A 22225-nucleotide genomic window follows, 5' to 3' on the forward strand; every position below is an offset into this window, starting at 1 on the left:
ATAAATCCAATTTATTAATTGATTATATTTCTTTAAAAAAAATACTTCATTACAAGAGTTTAGCTTGTATGGTAGAAATATTAGATAGACATGTAGGTAATAAAGTATATTTTCCCATAAAATGAAAATCATTGTCATCAAGTAAATGATTTATTTATTTATCATTAAAGCACTATACATAATAATTTCAATTTTCAACAACCTACAGTTTACATTGCCTTACATACCACAATACATTAAACAGCCCAAAAGTATATGGTGTCTTCGTCTTGGTTCATGATCATTATGCAATGCGCGCCACGAAAGATGAGACCAGGCGTATCTATGGTTCCCATGAGCAGACGATTTGCAGGCAAGTCATAGATACGCCAAGCCCATGAAGCGATAGATAATACTTGAGCCAATACTCCCAAGTAATTTTTGAAGCAAGGAACATGCATATATTGCTATCTCGTCCATTGATAGCCCCGATCTCTTTCTTACGCACTGCTAGGTATATACATATGTATAACGTTTAATCACGGTATAGTTATACCTATCAGCGCGTTAGGCTACTAATGAAAAGGATAGCAATTATTTGATACTTTGGATTAAAAAGTTGTTGAAGGTACTGGCTCCAGTCTTGCCTATATTCATGCCCAGGTGTCATTCTTAATAGCGCGTATCTGTCACATTTAGGACTATAAAAAAGATTTCATTTAAGAAAATTACAAAATATATCCAAAATAAAAAAAATACTATTATTTTCATGGACCAATCACGAAGTCGACGCACCAAATTAATTTCAATCCATTATCACAGTATCTCGCTACAGTAGCTTAGCTTAAAAACAAATTATGAAATTGCTAACATACAAAATATAGAATTTGCCATAAAATATATTTTATTCACAGTTTCAGTCCAATTATTTGATATTTTTCACAGTCAATATTAGTTCTTATTATAAATCATCAACAGTAACAAATTGTTGTTTTCAATGTTAAACAAAGTATTTGATTTTATTATTAGGTACACTACATTGTTTAATGGGACAAGTGTCATAATTACAAAGCTGTGTTTATCGATTTAAAAAATGATGATAGGCACTAGTTAAATTCTATTAATAAGACAGAAATAACACTTATTTAGATTTCTATACCTTATAATATACTTAATTTTTTTCCCTTTGATGAATATAGTTTTAGATAAATATATACGGACAAATCACACAGATTGAGTTAGCCCCAAAGTAAGTTAGGGACTTGTGTTATGGGAGATTACATCAATAATACTATACTTATTAGCTTAAAAATAAACACGTATAATAAGATAAACATCCGAGACCCAGGTCAATCGGAAAAATATAATTTTCCATGTTCACCTGACCGGGGACCGAATTCGGATTCGATGCCGAACTGACGGCGAAGGTCTCGGGACCTTCGTCGTCAGTTCGGCATAAAGACCATTAAGTCACCGAGGTCGTCAAATTTATTTACATTGAGTCAACTTACTATATTTCGTAAAAACATTGGGGAATATGATTCATTTTAAATAAGGTGTAAATTAACCTTTTGCGACCATGTATTATAGCCACTTTAAGAATGTTTCAAAGTCATGACAAAGGAGATGTCTTCTTGCAATTTCTCAAACAAAAGTTGTGACGATACGCGGGGTGGAAGGCAGGTGGGTGGGAAACGCGACACCGTCGAATAGACAATCAATATTTATTATTCCCCAAAGAAAAACTATACCAAACCATTTTAAACGCAATAAAAATCATATAAATCTACATCTTGCTCTAATATTGTTCACCAACAGTTTATTCGAACAGTTATAAGTACACAGAAGTTAAACTACTAAGACATAGACTAGAAATAGCTTACATACTAAATAACTAAAAGATTTGTTTATGTACGCAAATAGGGAATGACGTAACTATTTCTACAAAACAAAATCGGTAGAAAATAATGAGATATATATATATATATAACTAATTTACAATATATGTCAATATTTTTTTGCAAAATTCCTGCAAAAATCTTTTCAACATGTTCTTACTTTATTGATTCGCATTGTAACTGAGCTTAGCGCCAAGTAGTCCCTAGCTAAGCCAGTGTTCAGTAACCGCAATAGTTCCTAGCGAAGGCAGTGTGTACACTCACTCACTCACTCACTCGTCGAACCGCTCGTGGGCCTCAGTGGCGGTCTCCGCGGGCGGCAGCGCTCGCGAAGGCCCCTCAGCGCTTGAAGCGCTTGACGCGTCCGAGTTTGGGGAGATTGAGCGCTGGTTCGCTTGACCTTCCGTGCTGCTGTTTCCGGCTGATCCTTGAATAAAAAAAACATTTTTATTTATTTGTGTTTGTATGTTTACTAGCTGTTAAATATATCAGACTTTTTCTAAATGTCAAAAACAATAATTTATATCAGAATATAGGGCTTATATCAGAATGAGTAGAGGTGACGTCACATTTTTAGAGAAATAAGACAAATTCGTAAGATTTTGTATAATAATAATTAAAATAAAAATTATATTGATATATTTATTTTTTACCTTTACATTATTTACCGTACATTGGTAACACTAAAATTATCAGATAGAAAATATTCTCACCAGTGGATGAAGGTTGTTTGTCTATGCCCTGCCTCTTCTTAGAGGTGGTGGTCTCCTCGCGCTGGTCCTCCGGCACCTGAGCTGGACACTCCAGGTGTACTAGATGAAATACCTAGAAAATAAACATAATAATTTAAAATACTTTTGTTTCCAGCCATTGGTTGTCGTAAATCATGTCATGACGTGATGCTGCATAAGAAAAATAATGAGATAGACAAAAGTCAATGAAAATGAAATATAATCACCTCGTTAACAGAGTTGTTCGTCCCGACGATGCGGATGATGGAGACGGGCCGCGGCGGGAAATATATCACTTGCCACGACCTGCAACAACACAGTATTGAGTTAATATCACATATTATCCCACAATCCAAGCCTGGACATACATAATAGTTTATAGTTTTGATAAATATTATTTCTTAAAATCCTCAAAATTATTAGTTTTTAACATTTATTTCGTTTAAATTTTTCTCTGACGCAGATTTCGCGGCGTCACGTCACAGCCCTGAAAGTAAACTTAGTGAAAATGAGTAAGAGAGAGAGAGATCAACTGATCATACCTACCCCCTCTACCGACCAGTACCTGCAGACAGACAGCCAACTATGCAGAGCAAGATGCTGAAAAAACTGCAAGGTACCTCCTTTTGGAGTGTCATTGCGTTACATCAAGAAGAGTACCTGAAAAATGGCAAGGACCACGAGCGAACATCATCGGCGATGCTCCGCTTTCTGACAGAGCAGGACTGGCGAGACAAAGCAGAAGTCTTGTGGCTACATCTACCACGCCACATGCACAACGACGCACATGTAAAAAGCCGACCAAACGCAACGAATAGCAAGTGATCACCCACACAAGTGATCCACGACTCTACGGACAGATGGCACTACGGTCGACTTACTATAAAAAGCTAACAAGCCTAGACCGCGCAGACAGTGCGTTTACGATTGGAAGCATATATACAACCTCCGACATGACACCGTCTGCCGCGTGCGGTGCCCGGCGCTGCGCCTAGCGGCGGGAAGATCTTCCCTTTGTGGCGGTCGAGCATGATAACCTGGCTACCGCTACAGTCTCACTCAGCAATAGGCCAAATAGACCTCGGAGAAGCAGGGCTCCGCCGGCTGCACCACGTCAGTACCTGCAGGTGTCCCTGGTGCGGTCGCACACCATCTCCCAGTCCCAGTAGTTGAGCGAGGTCTCGACGTAGTAGGAGTAGTGTCGGTAGTCGCAGTCCCACAGCAGCATGCGGATGGAGCTGAGCAGGTAGGGCTGCGCCAGCTGCACCACGATGGCGCCGGAGCCCAGCTGGTGGCACGTGTAGCCGTGCTCCCAGTCGTAGTGCTCCGTGTCGCCGTTCAGCAGGGCGTTGCGCGTGCGACTGTATACAAAGTATAGATGATATAAAAGTAATATAGAATACAGATTTAGTGTAAAGTATAACTTGTCAACAATGTTTATAGCTATAGTTTGTTAATAGTCGTTTTACGACTCGAGTGTGTTGAAAAGTGTATGATATGCGCGTGTGTTGATATTGAGAAAGTGATGAAGTTTATCATATAGTTATTTAAAAACACCATAAACAACGACTTTTGATGTTAATTTTACTCTCATAAAAAATTAAATCTTTCGTTTAATTATCCGTTCCAATGTTAGACACTCAATGCGTATTGCAGGCAAGGATGAAGTGGGACGAGGCGCTAACGCAAAGTTTCTTCGTCCTTAGTTACAAATTAATACATTGAGTATGTATAGTCAAACGCATGTCAAGTTATTCTTGGATTTCTATGCCATGATGATAGCGGCGAATTTACAATGATTTTAGGTGGCTTGGTGTGCTTCTGACCGTACGTGTCCCTTACCTAATGCCCTCAATGACAACCGCAGACAAGTCCAGAGTAGCCACGTTGTGGACGGGTTTGATGAGCCCGTTTTGCAACGGGGGCACGCGCGCCGTGTGGTACGCCTCTAGCGCCACCGCGTGGAACACCTGGTCACAAAACGAAACTATGTCAATGCGAAACATATAAACAGAATAACGATCGAAACACTAGATGGCGCAGATAAGAGTTTGAGAGTGTCAAAATCTCAAAAACTTGTGAATCTATTTTGATTGTCAATTTGATGAAAAAAAAAAACTGTGTCTTCGTCGACAGAATAGTTACATACTATGAATTTCTTTCTATTGCTTTTGAAAATCATTATTATTTCGTTAAAATACCATGTCGTGTCTTTTGGTCTAATAGTTATTTCAAATCATAGATGGCAATATCCTAAATTAAAACGCGCTTTAGTTTGGTTTTGACCATATATATACAAATGACGAATGTGTCAACATTGTTGCTTCCACAGTAAACACAATTAGGAAACGTGTGTTTTCCTTTCATTGGGGTGCAACTAGCAGCCGTATTCAAAAGAAAAATGTTCCCGAAACCCGGAAATATTTTATTATGTTTTTAGCCATTCGTGTCTCTGACCCTAAAAAGTGGACTTAGGTACACACATCCTTCTCCACTCCAAGGAGCTCATCGCTCCGCTCATTTACCTTGTTGACAGTGTTGCTAGTGCCGACCAGCTTGATGTACTGCACCACGCGCGGCTCAAAGTACAGATTCTGCCAGCTGCGGCAGAAGTACTCGCTGTGGTCGATCACCCGCACCCAGTCCTTCTGGTCCACTGACACTTCTATGTAGTACGCGTACGATCTATAAATATATTGCTGTTTTACAAACACGTTTTTTAATAATATCAAGCAGGTAAATAGGCATGCGGCTCAACTGATGGTAAGTGGTCTCCGCAGCCTATAGACGCCTGCAACACTAGGGGCGTCGCACGCGCGTTGTCTTTAACCACAGTACTCGTATGTCTCACATGGTGAGGTGAGAGGAAGCTCTGACCCACAACAATGCAAGTAGTGCTGTTTAGCGGCTAAATTAATCAACGCTACCCGAAATAGTGCAAACCTCAATGAGACAGACTTTGGAATGAGTTGAGTTGTGAATATTATAATATATCTTGAACCAGAGGACAGGCCAAGTTATTTAAATGGGACGACTTGCTGATGACTTGATGATTCTGTTGTCTGTATCTCTGTCAAATAATGGTGATCTCACAAACTATACCTGTTGTCTCTGTCCCACAGCAACAGCCGGATATGGTTGATGATGGTGCTGGTGGCCAGCTTGACCAGTATGCCGGGGTTGTCCGGGGCGTCGCTGATGGTGTGCCGAGTGTACCCCCGCTCCATGTCGTAGTTGTCTGTGTCTCCGTCTAGTAATGCTGATCTCATGTCTCCTGTGAGAACGCGGGCGCCTCTTTTGGCGCACGCTACGTTTTCTTCTGGCACTGTTGAATTATTATTACGCATTTATTTTGCATAATTAAAAGTTTGAATGTGAATATATTTGTTACTATATCAAGAGCGGTGCGGAGCGAAGCTGCGGAGGTTATCACTGAGATAGAAAGATTCCAGGTTCGAATCCTACTTATGCCACATATATACAAATCTGACTCATGTACAGTAACTACTTTTAAACTTTCGTAACTTTAACATAATTATAGACCCATTTCGAATTCCCAGACGTTCCGGACCTTGTTACAAAGGTCCGTGGTCACTGGGCGACAAACAAGGTCCGATATACGTCTGGGAAATAAAAAAGTTATGTGCGTGTTTAATACCTGTTGTTTAGTATATAATCATGTAGGTATAGTAGTTTTCATAGACTCACACAACAGCCCCCGGTGGCGCAGCTCCGTGCTCCTGGTCTTGGTCTTCTCCTGTATGGCGTCGAGCAGCATGTCCGGCGTCACCAGCGAGAACGGCCGCACCACCGTCAGCAGCTCCTCCAGGCTCATCAGCGTCAGCCGCACGCACCGGAGGATTTTCTCCTGACAAAATTGTGTTTCATTTTCAAAAGCCACTGAAGTCGTGCGGCAGTGTGTGGCACGTGGAATTAACAATGTCAAAAAACGCAAGAGTACGTATATATACGTAATTCTGACGTATATACGTATATAGTACACGATATAGTATACTATATATATATATATATATATATATATACTACTATACTATACGTATATAGTATACTACTAGCGCTATAATAAAAAAAAACAAAAATAAAATGTATAGTACACTGTAGTAATTTTCTTGTAAAAATATAGCTTCTTAAAACGTGTCGGTATATTGCACGTGCCGAACAATCCAGAATAAAAAGAATCATGTTGCCCTTGTAACGTCATTGCATGGCAACAAAAATATTATATTATATAATATTTGTCGGTGTTCCAACTCACCACTTGCGCCTGGCCGCCCTCAGACTTGACCCACATCTGGTTTGCGGTGAACCAGTTGCAGACAGCCTTGAAGATGTCGGCCTCCGGGGCGAAGAACGAGTCCCTCTCCAGCAGACCTTGCAGGGCTTCCTACAGGATATCAATACATGATAACTACTGCCCACGAAGCCAAAAAAGGAGACACCATATTGAAATTACTCTAAAACAAAAGTTGTGTGACGATACTCGGGGATGACGCAGACGTGTGTGGAAACTGTACTGATATGGCTCCGCCCCTTTCCGAAAATTCGATTTTCATATCAGTGACGGAAAATATGCATGTTAATCGAGTTAATCGTCTTACCAAGGCTTCTGGCTAATTGGGGTATGCTTGACCAATCTCAAAACATGTGCAATTGTGCCATCTCTCCACAATCGATGGCTCACCTCCTCGCCTATCCCGAGTGTCCAAACCCCTGTACTCGGGCTGACTTGATGGCAGCTTGCGATGAAGCCATCCTCGTGGCTCGGTTCTGGCACGCTATAAAGCTTTGATTTGCCATCGACACACATAAAAGAAGACAACAAGGCTTCTAGTTCTCGATAAATATTTCCTATCAATACAAGATTGTTTTGACAAAACCTTCATTTTTCTCAATTGTCAACTCACCACAGACAACTGCAAAAACGTCTCATGCTTGAGGACCTCAGCCGCGTTTCTGTCCAGGAAATTGTAACAGTAATCCATCAACGCGTCCAACCCGTACAGCCTGGGAATCAACAAAACTAATCGTTATATGGGTGAAATTCACGAGCGTTTGAACGCGGCGTGTAGTGTTTCATTGGTGTCCGACATTTTTCTTTTTAATAAAGATTTTTTTAAAATTAAACATTTATAAAATTAACATTGTACCAGTACTTTACTTATTTATAAAAAAGGACAATAAAATTAAATTGGTTACTGTGTATGATACAATTTGCCCTAGCATTGCAATCCTAATATTACCCTAAAAGCTTAATTACAATACCTGGCGGCGTCGAGCACAGCGCAGACGTTCCGCAGCGCCAGCACCTGCCGCAGGTAGTCGGAGATGGCAGTCTCCAGCTGCTGAAAGTTGAACTGGTGCGCCAGGCCCAGCATGTCCAGCACTGTGTCCTCGCGGAGCAGGGACAAACCCATGTGACCTGGACACAAGAATCATATCTTGTTACACTGACTTTAATTTGTGATTTTCGCTTTTCCCACGGGTAAAGATTACATTCATTTAGACACCAATTTATTTTTATAATACGAAAGGATATACAAAGTAGTTGTTGTAGCTAACATTGGAGAGCATCTGATTGGGGTGTTTTTTTGTGTGTAAATAGTTGAAGAGTAACATACGCTATTTTGGGTGTGTGGCCTAGCTGCAGACAATAGCTGTATAATCTAGTACATATAATAAAAATCGTTTAAGTAGGTACTTACCTGAGTAGACATATCGCAAGAGGGCCTTGAAGGCTTGAAGAGGGGCTTGCAGTTCCACTTCGGCCTGTAACAAAAAATATTAATTTTATGTTTGAATGCTTCAAATTTACTGTTTTTTTATTTGAGTGTCCTGATACTAAGCAGAGCTGCCTTCTATAATCTTATTAATCTTCAGAAAGTTGCTTGTTCATTGAACTTGGCGGGTTCGATGTACATTATGGTTTTTCCTTGAAGTAATAAGAAATTAATATACACTCTCTGCAATGTACATTAGAGTCATAAGGTGCTTATGAACATAGTCTCTTGCCTGATTGGCCTCCCGCATGCCACCATACAGCAAAGCCCTGAAGTAGTCGCTGCTGGCAGCCAGGATCACCTTATGAGCGGGGATCCGCTGCCCCTCCACTATCAGAGTCACATCTGAGTACTCTGAAGACAGGCACAGTGACCCTATCTTCTCTGAGAGGTGATCTGTTAAGATAAGAAATATTCGCTTAATATATTTTTTAAACAATTCAGTCATTGTGTTAGTTGTACAAAACTAAATTTTTTGCCTTGCAATACCAAATAGAATGGTCAAGATTGGTTGAGAAACAACCAGTGTTGCCAGCAAACTGGAGAAAGTGCCCTCATATAATTTCAGGTAACCCTAATATTGTAATATTATTACTTCTAAAATACTTCAGAAGTTTTTAGGTTCTGAAGTGCAATATAACTTCTCCGATATTTTTTTAAGAATAAAAATTTACCCCAATGTCTATATCTTAAATAGGTTAGATGTTAAATAAATTGATAGTAGGCTACTTTGTATTACATTATCAGTAAAAACTGTGAAGAAAGCCGTGCAATTAATTTTTTGTTTGCTTTTTCTGTTTGTTTTTGTGTATGGAATAAGTATGTCCTATTTTAGAACTAAATATTTTTTGTATAGATTTATATATTCTTACTTATATGCTCAATGTCTCCAACCCTCGTACTAGGTGTGTTGTTCACTGTCATATACTGGTGCTGGCTACTCATCTTCCACCACAGACATCAAATGCTTTTTTTGTATCTGTGAACAGATAAGACCTAATTAAAATGAGATATCCATGAATATACATCACATAGAAAACCAATGAAATAGAAGAAAAGGATATTTTTATTGCAATGAAACTAAGCCCTGGGACTGGAAAATTTCAAGAATTTAGCCTATAAATCGTTTCTGAACGAAAATGTGAATCTGCAGATACAATATCAAGTGACTGTTCCAACAGTAATAGATATAATTATTGTCTATTTTTCACTTCAGTTATGTGAAATTAGATCCTTCCTTCTATTTCTAAATTACATTCCGCCGCATGAAGAGGAACTATCGTTCAAATATAATTGTAATATTGTCAATATCTGCCGCAATGAAGACGGTTTCTGGTTGACCATTGTTATGAATAGCGAAAACCATAATAAGCATATAATATTTAAGGAAATGTCTACTATGAAATCGATAATACAAGTGAATGGTTCAGAGAATATATATAAAATATCAAAACCGACAAGCTAAGGCTGATACGTAGTAGTTTCTAGACGCCAATGAGTAAATACCTGGTACGAAAAGAAATGATGGGAAGTGTTTGCGAAATTTTAGTCACGTTGTTCGCCTTCGTTTACAATATTTTTATTAGATATTAAAATCGCCATGGGTTCACGCAATAATCACAACAATTAAAATCCCAGTCCCTTTTACCAAGACCAGCTAATTTGCAATCAAATCGCAGAAAGAAAATAATGTCAACACAAAAACAAGATCTGTCACTGTCGAACCTAAATCTCGACGACAGTGACAGTAATGAAAATATTTGATGGTTTTCTTTTATACTGCCAAACGTACAGTGTAGTGGAGACATAGCTTTATTTAAAAAGGAAATTCCTGAAGGAGGGAAAAAAATAAAAACGAGGAAATCGGAGAAAATGCTCTAGGTAGGTACTTTCATTTTCGTATCTACGTGTTTAGACTAGTTTAGTTTTATCAATCCAATTTTAGAACCAATTTACTTTGTTAATATCATATTAGATATGAATATAACCAAAATTGACCATTATTGTGATAAAATAAAGATAAGCGACAAGCCAGGATTAGTCATCTGAGTTAAATTATTATTAACATTGTTACAACTGCTGAAAAATGGGATACTAAAATTTATTTGGCAATAAAATAGCAAACAAAATAATTCTAAAATTGTGGTAAAGTTATAAAATTCATCAAACAAAACTTGCTCTTTTGTATACATTTTAGCTGAATAATCGGGCGGGAAAGCATCATTACCTAAATGCCGGTTCTTGATTGGTCAACATTTTTGACGATACCAACATAACAAGCACCAATAACGTTTTGGCAATGTTGTCAAAATTATTACCAGTTGTTCTAGGCAGGTAAATATCGTCGCTTTAGTGAATTAATTTATTTTTCTTTAATGATTTTTAATACGTTTATAATGTTATAGTACAAAAATCGACGCCTGAAGAATTTATCTCCCCTTTGATACATTAAAATGCAGGTATGAAATTTTGGTTTGGGTGTTTCATGAACTTTTTAGTAGAAGGTTGTGGTGTTCTGTAAAAGTAGCTACAAAATGATAGTGCGATCTCGGGAAAGAAAATTAGTAGCAAACATTATTTATATAATTACTGTTTATAAATGTTTATGTTTTCTATGTTTAATTATTTGAATGTATTAAAAATGTGAAACTTCCAATCATCTCTCAAGTAAGACATTTTACGACAAAAGTAAGTAGAGATGATTATTCACTTCGCAATATTTTATTTTTGTATATTGCATTACAGGTCATCAATAATGATTTATAAAAGTTAAAAGACTTTCTGTAATGAATTTAAAAACATTCTCGACATCGAGAAATGGAGAGACAACAGTCTAATTCACTTCAAAACTTTGATGAACCTAAAACTGAAATTTTGAAGAAAAGATTATTAAAATCTGTTAGCGGCTCGGCCACCACTAACCTTTCGCAGAATAGTTCGCAGCACAATGTCTTACTGAATACTTTACGCGTGAGTTTTTATAGCAAAAATTTTACACATTTACATAAAGTGTAAAATAAATTTTTACTTAAAAAATGTTTTTCAGGCGCCGATATCGAGCAGCATGATCGTGTCCTCAGTGCAGGCCCCTCAGAGCTCCATGCCTATAACCCACAATTTGGTTACCCACTCCATAGCACCTATGAAAATTCATGCTAACAATGCAGGTTATCCTCTGTTATCAACTGTTCATGTGCCAGTTCAAATCCCAGGTTCTACTTCTAACATAAATGTCCCTGTCCAATTATCTGGACCAACTAGCACAGTGCCATTACAAATAGCACCAGTGAGTCTCCCTATTCAGGTGTCGGGGACCACCACAGTGCCCGTTCAGTTACCAGCAGGGGAAACCATAAATGTTCCCCTTCAAATCCCCGCGAATCAGAATATCCAGTTAGCGGGACCAACATTACCCTCTATGCCACTTTTGCAAAACCCCACCCAACCACTACATAGCTCCATAATTCATGTTCACATGGGTTCAAATTCCCGACCTACTAATATGGATGGGACATCTGACATGACTGTGTCAAGTTCCACACAGCTGCAGATGCCTGATTCTTCTGTCCAGGTTAAGTTGAATAATCCAACAAGTGTGTCCCAAGTGCAAATGGGCCCCAATCCGGCTGTTGTACAGATTCCTAACTCAAGCAATAACTCTATTCAATTGGCTCTGCCGAACACAGGTAACTCTGGCACTGTCCAGTTGCGTGGAGCCACAAGAACAATGCCACACATGGTGTACATCCAGACGCCAACAGGCTTGAAACCGGTAACAAGCACAGAGGTGATCAGTCAGGCCAGCACAAGTGGAAATCCACCACAAATCATCGTGAGGAGACCTGTAAGTGAAAACTAACATAATATTTTAACTTATGTAAATAGAAGTTGTCTTTTCAATTGAATTATTATTATATTTTATTAGATAGAGTAATAATTTATGAGAGGAATCAAAAATAGGTTGTTAACAATGCTATAGGTATTGATAAAATGATTTCAAAAAAGATATGATAGAAAAATTAATATTTTAAACATGCTCTTTATCCATATATTTTTTTTTATTACTTTATATCTCTTTCAGATGAACAACAACTCCAATATTGTTTTATCGAAGCCTAACATTGCTCCAAAAGCTCCATCAAATAAGTCATCAATTTTGGCTCCAGTCAACCCGGCACAACCTATAGTTATCCAAAAACCAAAAGTGAATGAAAAAAGAATGTTGCCAGTTAGTTTAGGTACCGGAACATCAGGGAAGCCAGCGATTGCCTACTTAGGCTCAGTAAAAAAATCCACAAACAAGACACCTGAAAATCAATCAATACTAATATCTAATAATCAATCTAATGTTCAATCAAGTAATCAAAAACTATTTTTAACTCCTATGAATATGCCAAAGATACAAAATACAAAGTTTATCTTGCCTGTAACCTTACCAACTGCCATGGCCTCGAAAGGCCCTTTTATCAATCTACAAATTGCCAACGGGCAGATCCAAAATGATCCACAAGGCAGCATCACAGTGATGAGGGATCCGACTCCATTGGAAGCGTCAGATATGCCCCCACTTCAGCCTTTAGGTAAAGTTACTTCAAATGGTAAAGATATTAGCTCTGTACCTCAGAGCCCTAAGAATGAGAAAGCATTCCCTTTTTCAATATCTGGCTCGAGAGCCGAGCCTACCGGTGCACAAGGAGAGTATACTTTGTCAATACCAGAAACAAATGCTTCGATGAATGAAGATGTTTACACAGTATCAATAGCTGATGATGAAAGTGGGCAAACTCATGAGTCCTTCACTCTCTCCATACCGGAGAAGGGGAAAAGTTTATTGAACAGAAGCATCCAGGACAGAGATATAGGACCTGGCCCGATTGCCGCGCCGGCCATTTTGCGGCGCTCAAACTCTGATAACAGCGATAGAAAAACTGCTAATGCTAATTTAAAACGACGCATTTCTTTGTGCAATGAAAACTTATCTAACAAGAGCATGAAGTTGACTTTGCCGCCTAAAAAGGAGAAACGTGAAGAACTACATGACTCTGATAATAACGACGACCACCGCGTCCCCTCGCTGTTCTGTGATGAAAAGTTAGACAAAGATTTAGAGGCTAAAGTTAATCTAGGTGATTCAGATATAGAAGATTATAAAGACGCAAAATCTGAGGCTATTGAAACTAATGATCATGATGCGTATTACCAAAAGGCCGATTTGAAGAAAGAGAGTACTTACGTAAAGGAACTGTCAGATGGAACATCAGAAGAAGAGCCTCCAGGGTTGCTATGGAACAATGGTGTAGCTATGCTGCACGGCAGTAACTTGCATTTTCAGACTAATGAATTTGGTCTCATTGATTTGGTTGACATCAATGATCAAGAGGAACACTCGGCTAATCCGGGTGTTAAATACCAGACTCCTTTGAAGCAGCGGGTCGAGAGGAATAATACTCAGAAGAAACGCACATCGCCTGAAGATATGTACCGTTGTGATGGCTGTGGATGTCACGGAATGGCAGCTGAATTTATCACACCTAATTTCTGCAGTTCGACTTGCCAAACTGAAGTGGAGAAGGCTTTACAAAAGAAGAAGGACAAAGAACGAGCAGAGCAAACGAAAAAGAGGAATAAACTAAAGAGATTGTTTATGAGGAAACAGCTCTCAGAGTCTGACATGCTCCAAGAGAGTAAGGATGAGAAAGTACCGTTGAAACAATACGACTCGACCCCCGCCGAGACTCAGAGCGACGATGTAAAGATTGACGATTTGGTTGTAAATGAGAAATACCCATGGATGTGCGGTAAAAACGGGTTTTCTTGGATGAGGTATCTGGACTTTTGTAAAGCTAAGGCAGTGCCGTGCAAATTGTTCAAAGATCCTTTTCCGCAACCGAATAAGAATGGTTTCAAAGTGGGGATGCGTATGGAAGCGATAGATCCTCAACACCCGTCGTTGTTTTGCGTGGTGTCTGTGGCCGAGGTCCAGGGCTATCGCATGCGACTTCACTTTGACGGGTACCCGGATCTGTACGATTACTGGGTGAATGCGGACTCAATAGACATCTTCCCTGCGAGTTGGTGTGAGAAGAACGGGCGCACTCTGAAGCCTCCGAACGGCTTCAGCGCCGCCTCGTTCTCCTGGCCTCTGTACTTGAAGCATATCAGAGCTATCGCCGCGCCGAAGAATTTGTTTCTACATGTCACAAACACGGTAAATGTCACATTTTGGTTTAATTTCATATAATTAATTCATTTAATTTCTTACTACAAAAAATAATCATAGGTAGTATATTTTTTGTAGTAAGAAAGTATATTTTGTCAAGATTCCATGACAAAAACTACAATACAATTTTATAGTAACTATATATGTATTTCATCAGATCTTTTGTCCACCAATAAATATGATTCCATTCAATGGTAATTCGTTAATTTCAATAGGTAGTATATTTTTTGTAGTAGATATCAGTCATATATTTGTAGTAAGAAAGTATATTTTGACATGATTCCATGACAAAAATTACAATACGTTTTATAGTACACACATGGACGACCTCGGTGGCGCAGTGGTAAAGTGTTTGCCTCTGAACCGAGAGATTCCGGGTTCGATCCCCGGTCGGGTCATGATGGAAAATGATCTTTTTCTGATTGGCCGGAGTCTTGTATGTTTATCTATATATAATATATTTGTTATAATATATAGTATCGTTGAGTTAGTATTCCATAACACAAGTCTCGAACTTACTTTGGGGCTAGCTCAATCTGTGTGATTTGTCCTAATATATTTATATAGTACCTATATATGTATTTCATCAGATGTATTGTTCTACGCAGATATTCAAGCCGAACTGTTTCCGCGTGGGCATGAAGTTGGAAGCAGAAGACCGTAAGAACGAGCTGGTTTGCGTGGCGTCCGTTGCAGACGTGATGGACGGCCGGCTGCTAATCAACTTCGACAGCTGGGACGAGATGTATGACTTCTGGGTCGACCCCACTTCCCCCTACATACACCCCGTCGGCTGGGCAGAGGATAATGGCATGTCGCTCACACCGCCTAACTGTAAGTAACTGTTAAATAAGTGTCTTTTGGTGCGAGGTATGGGACAATTGGGCTTTTCAAAAACTGATCCGCGGGCAAAACCTCCACTTCAATTTAAGCGCTATAGTAAATTCGTCCAAAAGACAAGATGTTTGTGGAGATGTGGTCTGGTCCGATGGTCAAAGTCGAAAAAGTCGAGAAAGTCGGGCAAAAGTAAGTGGGAAGTGGCAATAAGCCATATTTTTTATGTTTTTGCTTCGCCGTGTAGACTGTAGTCATCAGACTTTACATACTTACATTTTTAACGGGAACATTTGCATATAAAAATCTTGATGTACTGATTGTCTTTTGTTTTCTGTCTCAAAAAAATTAATTGCTTCCTAATTAATTACAAAATTAAGACAACCTCTCGTCGATTACTTGAATATTTAATTTTACATCGATTGTCTGATGAGCGAGCAAGTGTTACACTTGCTTGCATAGTTACAACTCTTCAATCAAAATAAGTTTTATCTTATAAAGGGCAAGGGCAAGATGTTTGTTACATGTTCCATTCATCAAAATAAATTCAGCCATTTAAGAGTTTTTTTCTTTTTTACGGATTTTTTTATTAGACTAATAAAAAAATCCATATTACCTATTAGATTATTTTTCTTTTCATATTCACTATAATAAACAAAATAAATTTAAAATTTACATTTTGTCCAAAATATTTACACTTAACAATGCGTGTTATAAAAACTCCCAAGTCGATTCGAATGACGCATTTAATTATTCTACAGATAATTTCCTCATATACAAATGAGGACATTTAATTTATCTTACTAGCAGCAGTTGGACGAAATCGTTCATAGGAATACCTTGTGTCATTGGTACATCCATTAAAGTAGAACAATTATAGTTGATAGTAACTCACACAAGGTATTGTAATGTTCATGACAATTTACGTGATAAAGTGCCTTTGATGTTCAGTCTAATTTCTCATATATATAAATTGTTTTCCGGTGCTGTGCTCGCGTAAACATTACATAAAAAATAAATATATAAAATATATCTTCCGATCTAAAAATAAAGTCAAATTGTTAAAATAGTTTTTGTTTAATACCTATTTATAATGTAAAATATAATACATGAGTAATATTTTTAATGTATTATTGTGTAAAACATTTTAAAGAAGCAGTTATTATATGATTTTTATTTAATGTATAAAATATGCGCGTAAGATGTGTCTGCCCGTTAATTTGTATGAATAATGGAGTCGTAACCGCAACAGCCGACTTTCATCTGATTTCCATAATCAAAATACGCGATTGTATGCAGTTATTGTTTCGCGTCATATCGCTATGCTCCTCGTATCTTCGTAATCGAACGTTCGCATTTTGTTTACCTCTGTGCAGCATGTTTATCTAGTGCAGTCAGATTGATTATGTCCTCTGTGTCGCAATCTCGCAATGTGAATGTGTATTTCGTATACTTTAAATGTAGTGTATATTCTTAAAGTAAAACATTCGGAAGAGAGGTGAATGGCTTAAATTGAAAGAGGCCTGCACCCAGCAGTGGCGTATGAAGGGCTTGCTAATGATGTTATGGATGTTGGTATTTTATTAAAGTCGACAATTTTTTTTATTATGCCACGGTAATATGCAATGATTTTGGGTAGCTTGCTGTGCTATTAAATGACTGTACATTTAAATTGTTATAGTGAAAGTGTTAAAAATGTAACAGTGTACTGGTTACATATGCAATAGTGCAAATTGTTGCATTATGGTTCAGCTCATCTGGAAATCCGAATAGTCAGTTATAATATCAAAATATCGAATCCTCCCACAGTTACTTTTAAATGTAAGGAAAATATAACTGTATTTATGATTTTATTTTGTTTTTAAGGTATCTTTAATTATTTTAAGTTACGTGTTGTTCACTAAAATCGATGATATTGTGGAGTAAACTTTCAATGACAGCCTCATTTAATTCCATGGATTTTTCGTTATTATCTCATTTTATACATATAGGTAATGGTGTATTTGGAAAATTAAATTGATTGTTGTTTCAGTCTACAAAGACCCGGAGCAGTTCTCGTGGGAGAGCTACCTGTCAGACACGGGGTCGTCGCCGGCGCCGCCGCGCGCCTTCAAGCCGCGCCCGCCCAACGGCTTCAAGCCGGGGATGAAGCTCGAGGTGGTCGACCCCAGGGTGAGATCTCTTTTATTATAAAAAAATTGTGAATATTGACAATTTTTCTTTTACAAATGCAACCAATTTTTTAAAAATCCTTAAATGGAATTGCTATGGTCATTTCTGGCATAGATTTTATTTCCTATGACACTTCTGGTTGTGCCATGATTTAAATGGTAAAAATGTTGATATTTATTTTTTGTGCTTTTCACTTTAGGTACGATAAAGAGTATTGTGTTGTCCTCAGGTGCCGTTCCTGATCCGAGTGGCCACCATCAGCGAAGTGAAGGGCCACCAAGTGCGCGTCTCGTTCGACGGCTGGCCCGACGACCTGGCCAGCTGGATGGACGATGATTCTCCAGACCTACATCCCGTCGGCTGGTGCTTGAAGACTGGACATCCGCTAGAACCACCGCTCAGTGAGTATTCAAGTGAGATTCAAGAGTGATGACCAGGCAGGAGCGTTAAGATACAATCCTTTCGACGCCCAACTGTATGGTATCAATATGCTAATAATATTCAATTTTCCAGCGGAAGAGGAGCTGCAAACCAATGGGCCGTGCGGTGTGGGCGGATGCCGCGGCCTGGGCTCCGTGCGCGGCGGCGCTCACAAGCAGCACGCGGCCGCGAGTGCGTGTCCCTATCGGCCGCGTCGGCCCGCGCCGCCGCCCGACCGCCTCGCCGACCCTGACGACGGCTCCAGCGCCAGCAGGAGGTATGTGCTCACACTCACCAGGTGCGGGCAGCGCTCAAAAATCAACCCCCAAGCGACTAATGGTGGATGAATCTTTGTATGAAAATCATGTCAGTTCCCTTTTGCAGAGAAGTGACGCGGGTGAAGCCGCTAGAAAAAGCTAGTAACAGTATGATTTATCTTAAGATTTTTTATTTAAATAAATACTTAACAATATAATTTTTCAGGGCCATACCAAAACCGATGAAATCCCACTCTGTGCATACCAGTACACCTACAAGTGATTCAGCCAAAGACAATGCAAAGTAAGTATAAGTTTTCTTTGACATTTTACGTTCCAAAAGCATTCAAGTCGCATTTACAAGCATCTGACATGACTTACAACTATAGTCATCTATTGGCACATAGTTGCATACACACTAGTGAACTAAATAGTAAACCAGTAGTAAACCTCTTGATGTTTTCCTTCACCGGAAGAAGTAGGAAGATTTTAGAATCTATGGAGAAATGTCGTTTTGAGTATGAAATGAACCCCTAGGCATTTTTTCATGTTTCCTTATTTGATTTTACATTCTACGAAAAAAAAAAATTAAATCATTGTTTTTCGTTCTTTCGTGGTTATAGATTTGGGAAATAGCCAGTGTTATACATATACACTTACTTAGTGTTATTATACATATATATTTATTATTTATAAATATATTAGAAAACATAAATATTGATTTGTGACATTAATTTCAGACCAATGCGAGGAAGACCACCTAAACACAAGAGAGTTGAAGAAGTTACCAAGAATGACCCAGTAAGTAAATCTCAACTATCTCAACTAATATTATAAAAAACTAAAATAAAGTACTTTTCCTCGCTGTGGTGTAGAAACAATAAATCGAAATAGTCTATTTTTTGTTTAATTACTAAAAAGTGATTCAATAGATACTTGATATATCGTTGTAAATGGAACTAGCGTGAGAAAAATGAAGTATATATTTTTTGTATGTGCATATTCTCCGTTAAAGCTAAAGTTCCCCACAGGCGTCGGACGAGGAGTCGGCGTCGAGCGGCGGCTGGAAGCGGCCGCACGTGGCGCAGCACGTGGCCGCGCTGGCGCTGTCCGCCGACCCCACGCTCTGGTCGCAGGTCTGAAGTCTGATATTAATTGTGTCCTCACTGCTATAAAACATTTAGGGCCAAAATAGGATACATCAGCCATTTTAAGGCAAATCAACGAAGCCTCATACAACGCCGAAACAGTAATGATCAATCACCATAGCCATAAAACGGCCAGGGATGTATATATATATATATGTTCAAATATATAGAATATTATATTCAAATACAGGCATAAAAATAAAATCCCAACACGCCGCTTTTCGATTTAGAAATCACAAAAAAATAAATATATGTGATATCCTACTATAGTTGGGATATTTCTTGATATTTTGCTGATTTTTTCCTTATGACCTGGCAATAACTTCATAATTATAATATTTTATACTCGCCGGTGTGCTCGCATGTGACTTGTGTAGTCAAACTTATTAGTGAAAGTTCTCATGTATTACTGGCATTTATCTATCGAATTAATATTATAAAAGCAATATTAATTTTCATTGTTACATCTTGACATTTCACATACATATAGTCAAAAGTAGTATAGTCAAGATACACATCCCCGGGAAATATACGCCGGCGAAGCCGCGGCTAAAAGCTAGTTTTGTATAACTATTAACACTTTACTAGATGTTGCCCGGGGCTTTGCTCCCGTGGGAATTTAAAAATAAAATATAGCCTATACTGGATAATGTACCTTTCTAAAGAAAGCTGAAAGAATTGGTTCGGTAGTTTCGGAGATAACCCCGCCTCAAACATACAAACTCCCAAACGCTTACCTCTTTATAATAATAGTATAGATATAATAATAAAGCTGATATTTGCAGAAGGACGTGGCGGCGCTGCTGGGCCGCGTTGCGGGCGCCGCGGCGGGCGCGGCCGCGCTGAGCGCGCGAGTCTCCGGCGCGGAGCTGCTGATGGCCTCCTGCGAGGAACTCGTCTCCTGTCTGCGGCTGCGTCTCGGCCCGGCCATCAAGGTAGCCCGCCCGTATACTGCATAGCCGACCACAACCGAATTGCTTCATTATTGACTTAGAAATCATACTATTACAGACTGAAGCATAAAAATCCGTTATTATTCATTCATTCACAGTTCATCACACTCGTTCACCTCTGCAAGCCTGTTTGCTTGCTTGTAGAATGAAATTAAATAAAAACTGAATGTTTCTCCAGGTGTACTCAGCAGTGCGGCAGCTGAGAGAGACAGCCACGTGATCGTCGGCGGTGGCCATCGCGGCCATCTTGCTCTAAGGGGACTCTGCTCACGTTCCCGACTGTCTCCACATATCGCGTGTGAAGTGTTGAAAGTGTAGTGCCATTGTGGATATTGCAATTTACTGGCTGAAGTGTCATTCTAGCCAAAGTGATGTTACGTAACTGAAGACTATTGTTTTAGAAAAGATACATATACTAATGCCACATAGTTTAATTCGACAATGAAAGTGACATTTGTAAAAAGTAGAAGAAATGTGGGACTATGCTTCGAGTTTTGTACTTACCTTCCCCAAATTGTGGTGCTGCGTAAAATTGTATATTTTGCTCACTAAAGTCCCTATGTCCCCTTCTCTATGTCTGCGTTTTAAGTAGACTCTTCGCAGAAGAGAACAAGAAACATTATTTTATTCTAGTTAAAAGAGTTCAGTCACTTGTTATGTACATAATTATATTTAAGATATGTGGAGTCAATTTACACTTGACAATATTAAACAAATGACATTATAGAGGATCAAGATTTGCATAAGCAATATCAGAATTTGCACAAAATGGGTTATCTGTAAATCATGCTTTAAATGCTGTGGTTGTGACTAAGCAATTCTATTTTGTGTATGTTTTTACACAAATAGGAAGTTTTCTCATGTATTGGCTGGTAAATATTTGGCATATGATATTAGTAAAATAATGTATTGGTTTCCATAACCATTGGAAAAATATTAAACAAATTGAATGTATATTATATACTCCACTTGTAAATAGGCATTGGATGCCAAAGTTTATTGTTGTCTATGTCTTATAAGTATTGTTAGATTGTAGTATTTCTTAAATTGTAAATAATCATTTTTTAAATAATAAGGTACCTATCTTAGTGCAATTTAGTGTTTATTATACTCATCAAGCTATTATTTTTGTACTTTGAAGTTGCATTTTCTGTTTAGAAGTACATGTTTGGAAATTTTCTTATAAATTGAATGGATTTATCAAATGTATGTGAATGAGTTTTGGCATTCTGCTCTCATAATAATATTAGTAAATAAATATTTTAGTTTATTCAATCATTTTTTTGATCATAATTATTGTATTGAAAAATCTTGCACTGATTTACAAAGCTAATACTTTTGCTAACTATTACTATCGAATTAATATATTTTTTTTACTATGTGGAGATGTGCTTTTAATCCTTGCTAATTAAGCATCATAATGTTTTAGTTCCTGGCTATTTTGTGTATGAAATTGTTACATAATTTATTTAGATATATAAATAAATGTGGACATACAGGCTATTGAAGTTGTGGCCATGTACAAAGTGAGATATTGGTAAATAGTGTAAGTTTTTACACAAATCTAGTATTAATAAGGAGATGCCATTTTAACGGCATATACTATTATTCTAAACTGTTGTTCCGTAATAATAAAATTGAAAACGAAATATAATTCGATGTTTTATTTCAAAATAATATTTGAACTAGGAACTATAAACTAAATAAATAGGATACTTGCCCTCAGGCATCCTAAATGGCAATTTACAACTTGAAAATTATCCTCAAATCTAGATATTCATGAAGAGAAGCTTGCGCACGTGGAACGTTCGTCGG

The 22225-nt window shown here is 38.2% G+C and overlaps 2 protein-coding genes across 4 annotated transcripts; one reads left to right on the plus strand and one right to left on the minus strand.

The window, feature by feature from the left end:
• Window positions 1-137: 137 nt before the first annotated feature.
• Window positions 138-10104, minus strand: BTBD9 (BTB (POZ) domain containing 9). The gene is made up of 15 exons (XM_053769056.2): window positions 9913-10104; window positions 9279-9385; window positions 8639-8802; window positions 8332-8395; window positions 7892-8048; window positions 7534-7633; window positions 6885-7013; window positions 6317-6476; window positions 5711-5933; window positions 5134-5293; window positions 4451-4578; window positions 3730-3969; window positions 2836-2914; window positions 2591-2702; window positions 138-2304 (listed from the first exon to the last, which is right to left on the minus strand). Exons 2-15 carry the CDS (start codon window positions 9349-9351, stop codon window positions 2150-2152), a joined length of 1944 nt encoding a protein of 647 aa, XP_053625031.1. The 5' UTR covers window positions 9352-9385; window positions 9913-10104; the 3' UTR covers window positions 138-2149.
• A 607-nt stretch (window positions 10105-10711) lies between these two features.
• Window positions 10712-22064, plus strand: l(3)mbt (lethal (3) malignant brain tumor). 3 transcript variants are annotated; one of them, XM_053769470.1, is made up of 14 exons: window positions 10717-10865; window positions 11152-11376; window positions 11453-11573; window positions 12093-12250; window positions 12488-14614; window positions 15235-15460; window positions 17493-17632; window positions 17862-18033; window positions 18146-18329; window positions 18536-18613; window positions 19050-19110; window positions 19341-19445; window positions 20243-20392; window positions 20589-22064. In XM_053769470.1, exons 2-14 carry the CDS (start codon window positions 11224-11226, stop codon window positions 20628-20630), a joined length of 3717 nt encoding a protein of 1238 aa, XP_053625445.1. In that variant the 5' UTR covers window positions 10717-10865; window positions 11152-11223; the 3' UTR covers window positions 20631-22064. The 3 variants fall into 3 exon arrangements, with proteins under 3 accessions (XP_053625444.1, XP_053625445.1, XP_053625442.1); XM_053769467.1 differs by having other exon boundaries at window positions 11453-12250; XM_053769469.1 differs by lacking the exon at window positions 11152-11376 and having other exon boundaries at window positions 10712-10865; window positions 11453-12250.
• The last annotated feature ends 161 nt before the right edge of the window (window positions 22065-22225 follow it).

This window comes from Plodia interpunctella, chromosome 3 (assembly GCF_027563975.2).
Source record: "Plodia interpunctella isolate USDA-ARS_2022_Savannah chromosome 3, ilPloInte3.2, whole genome shotgun sequence".
In the NCBI taxonomy this organism is placed as follows: Eukaryota; Metazoa; Arthropoda; class Insecta; order Lepidoptera; family Pyralidae; genus Plodia; species Plodia interpunctella.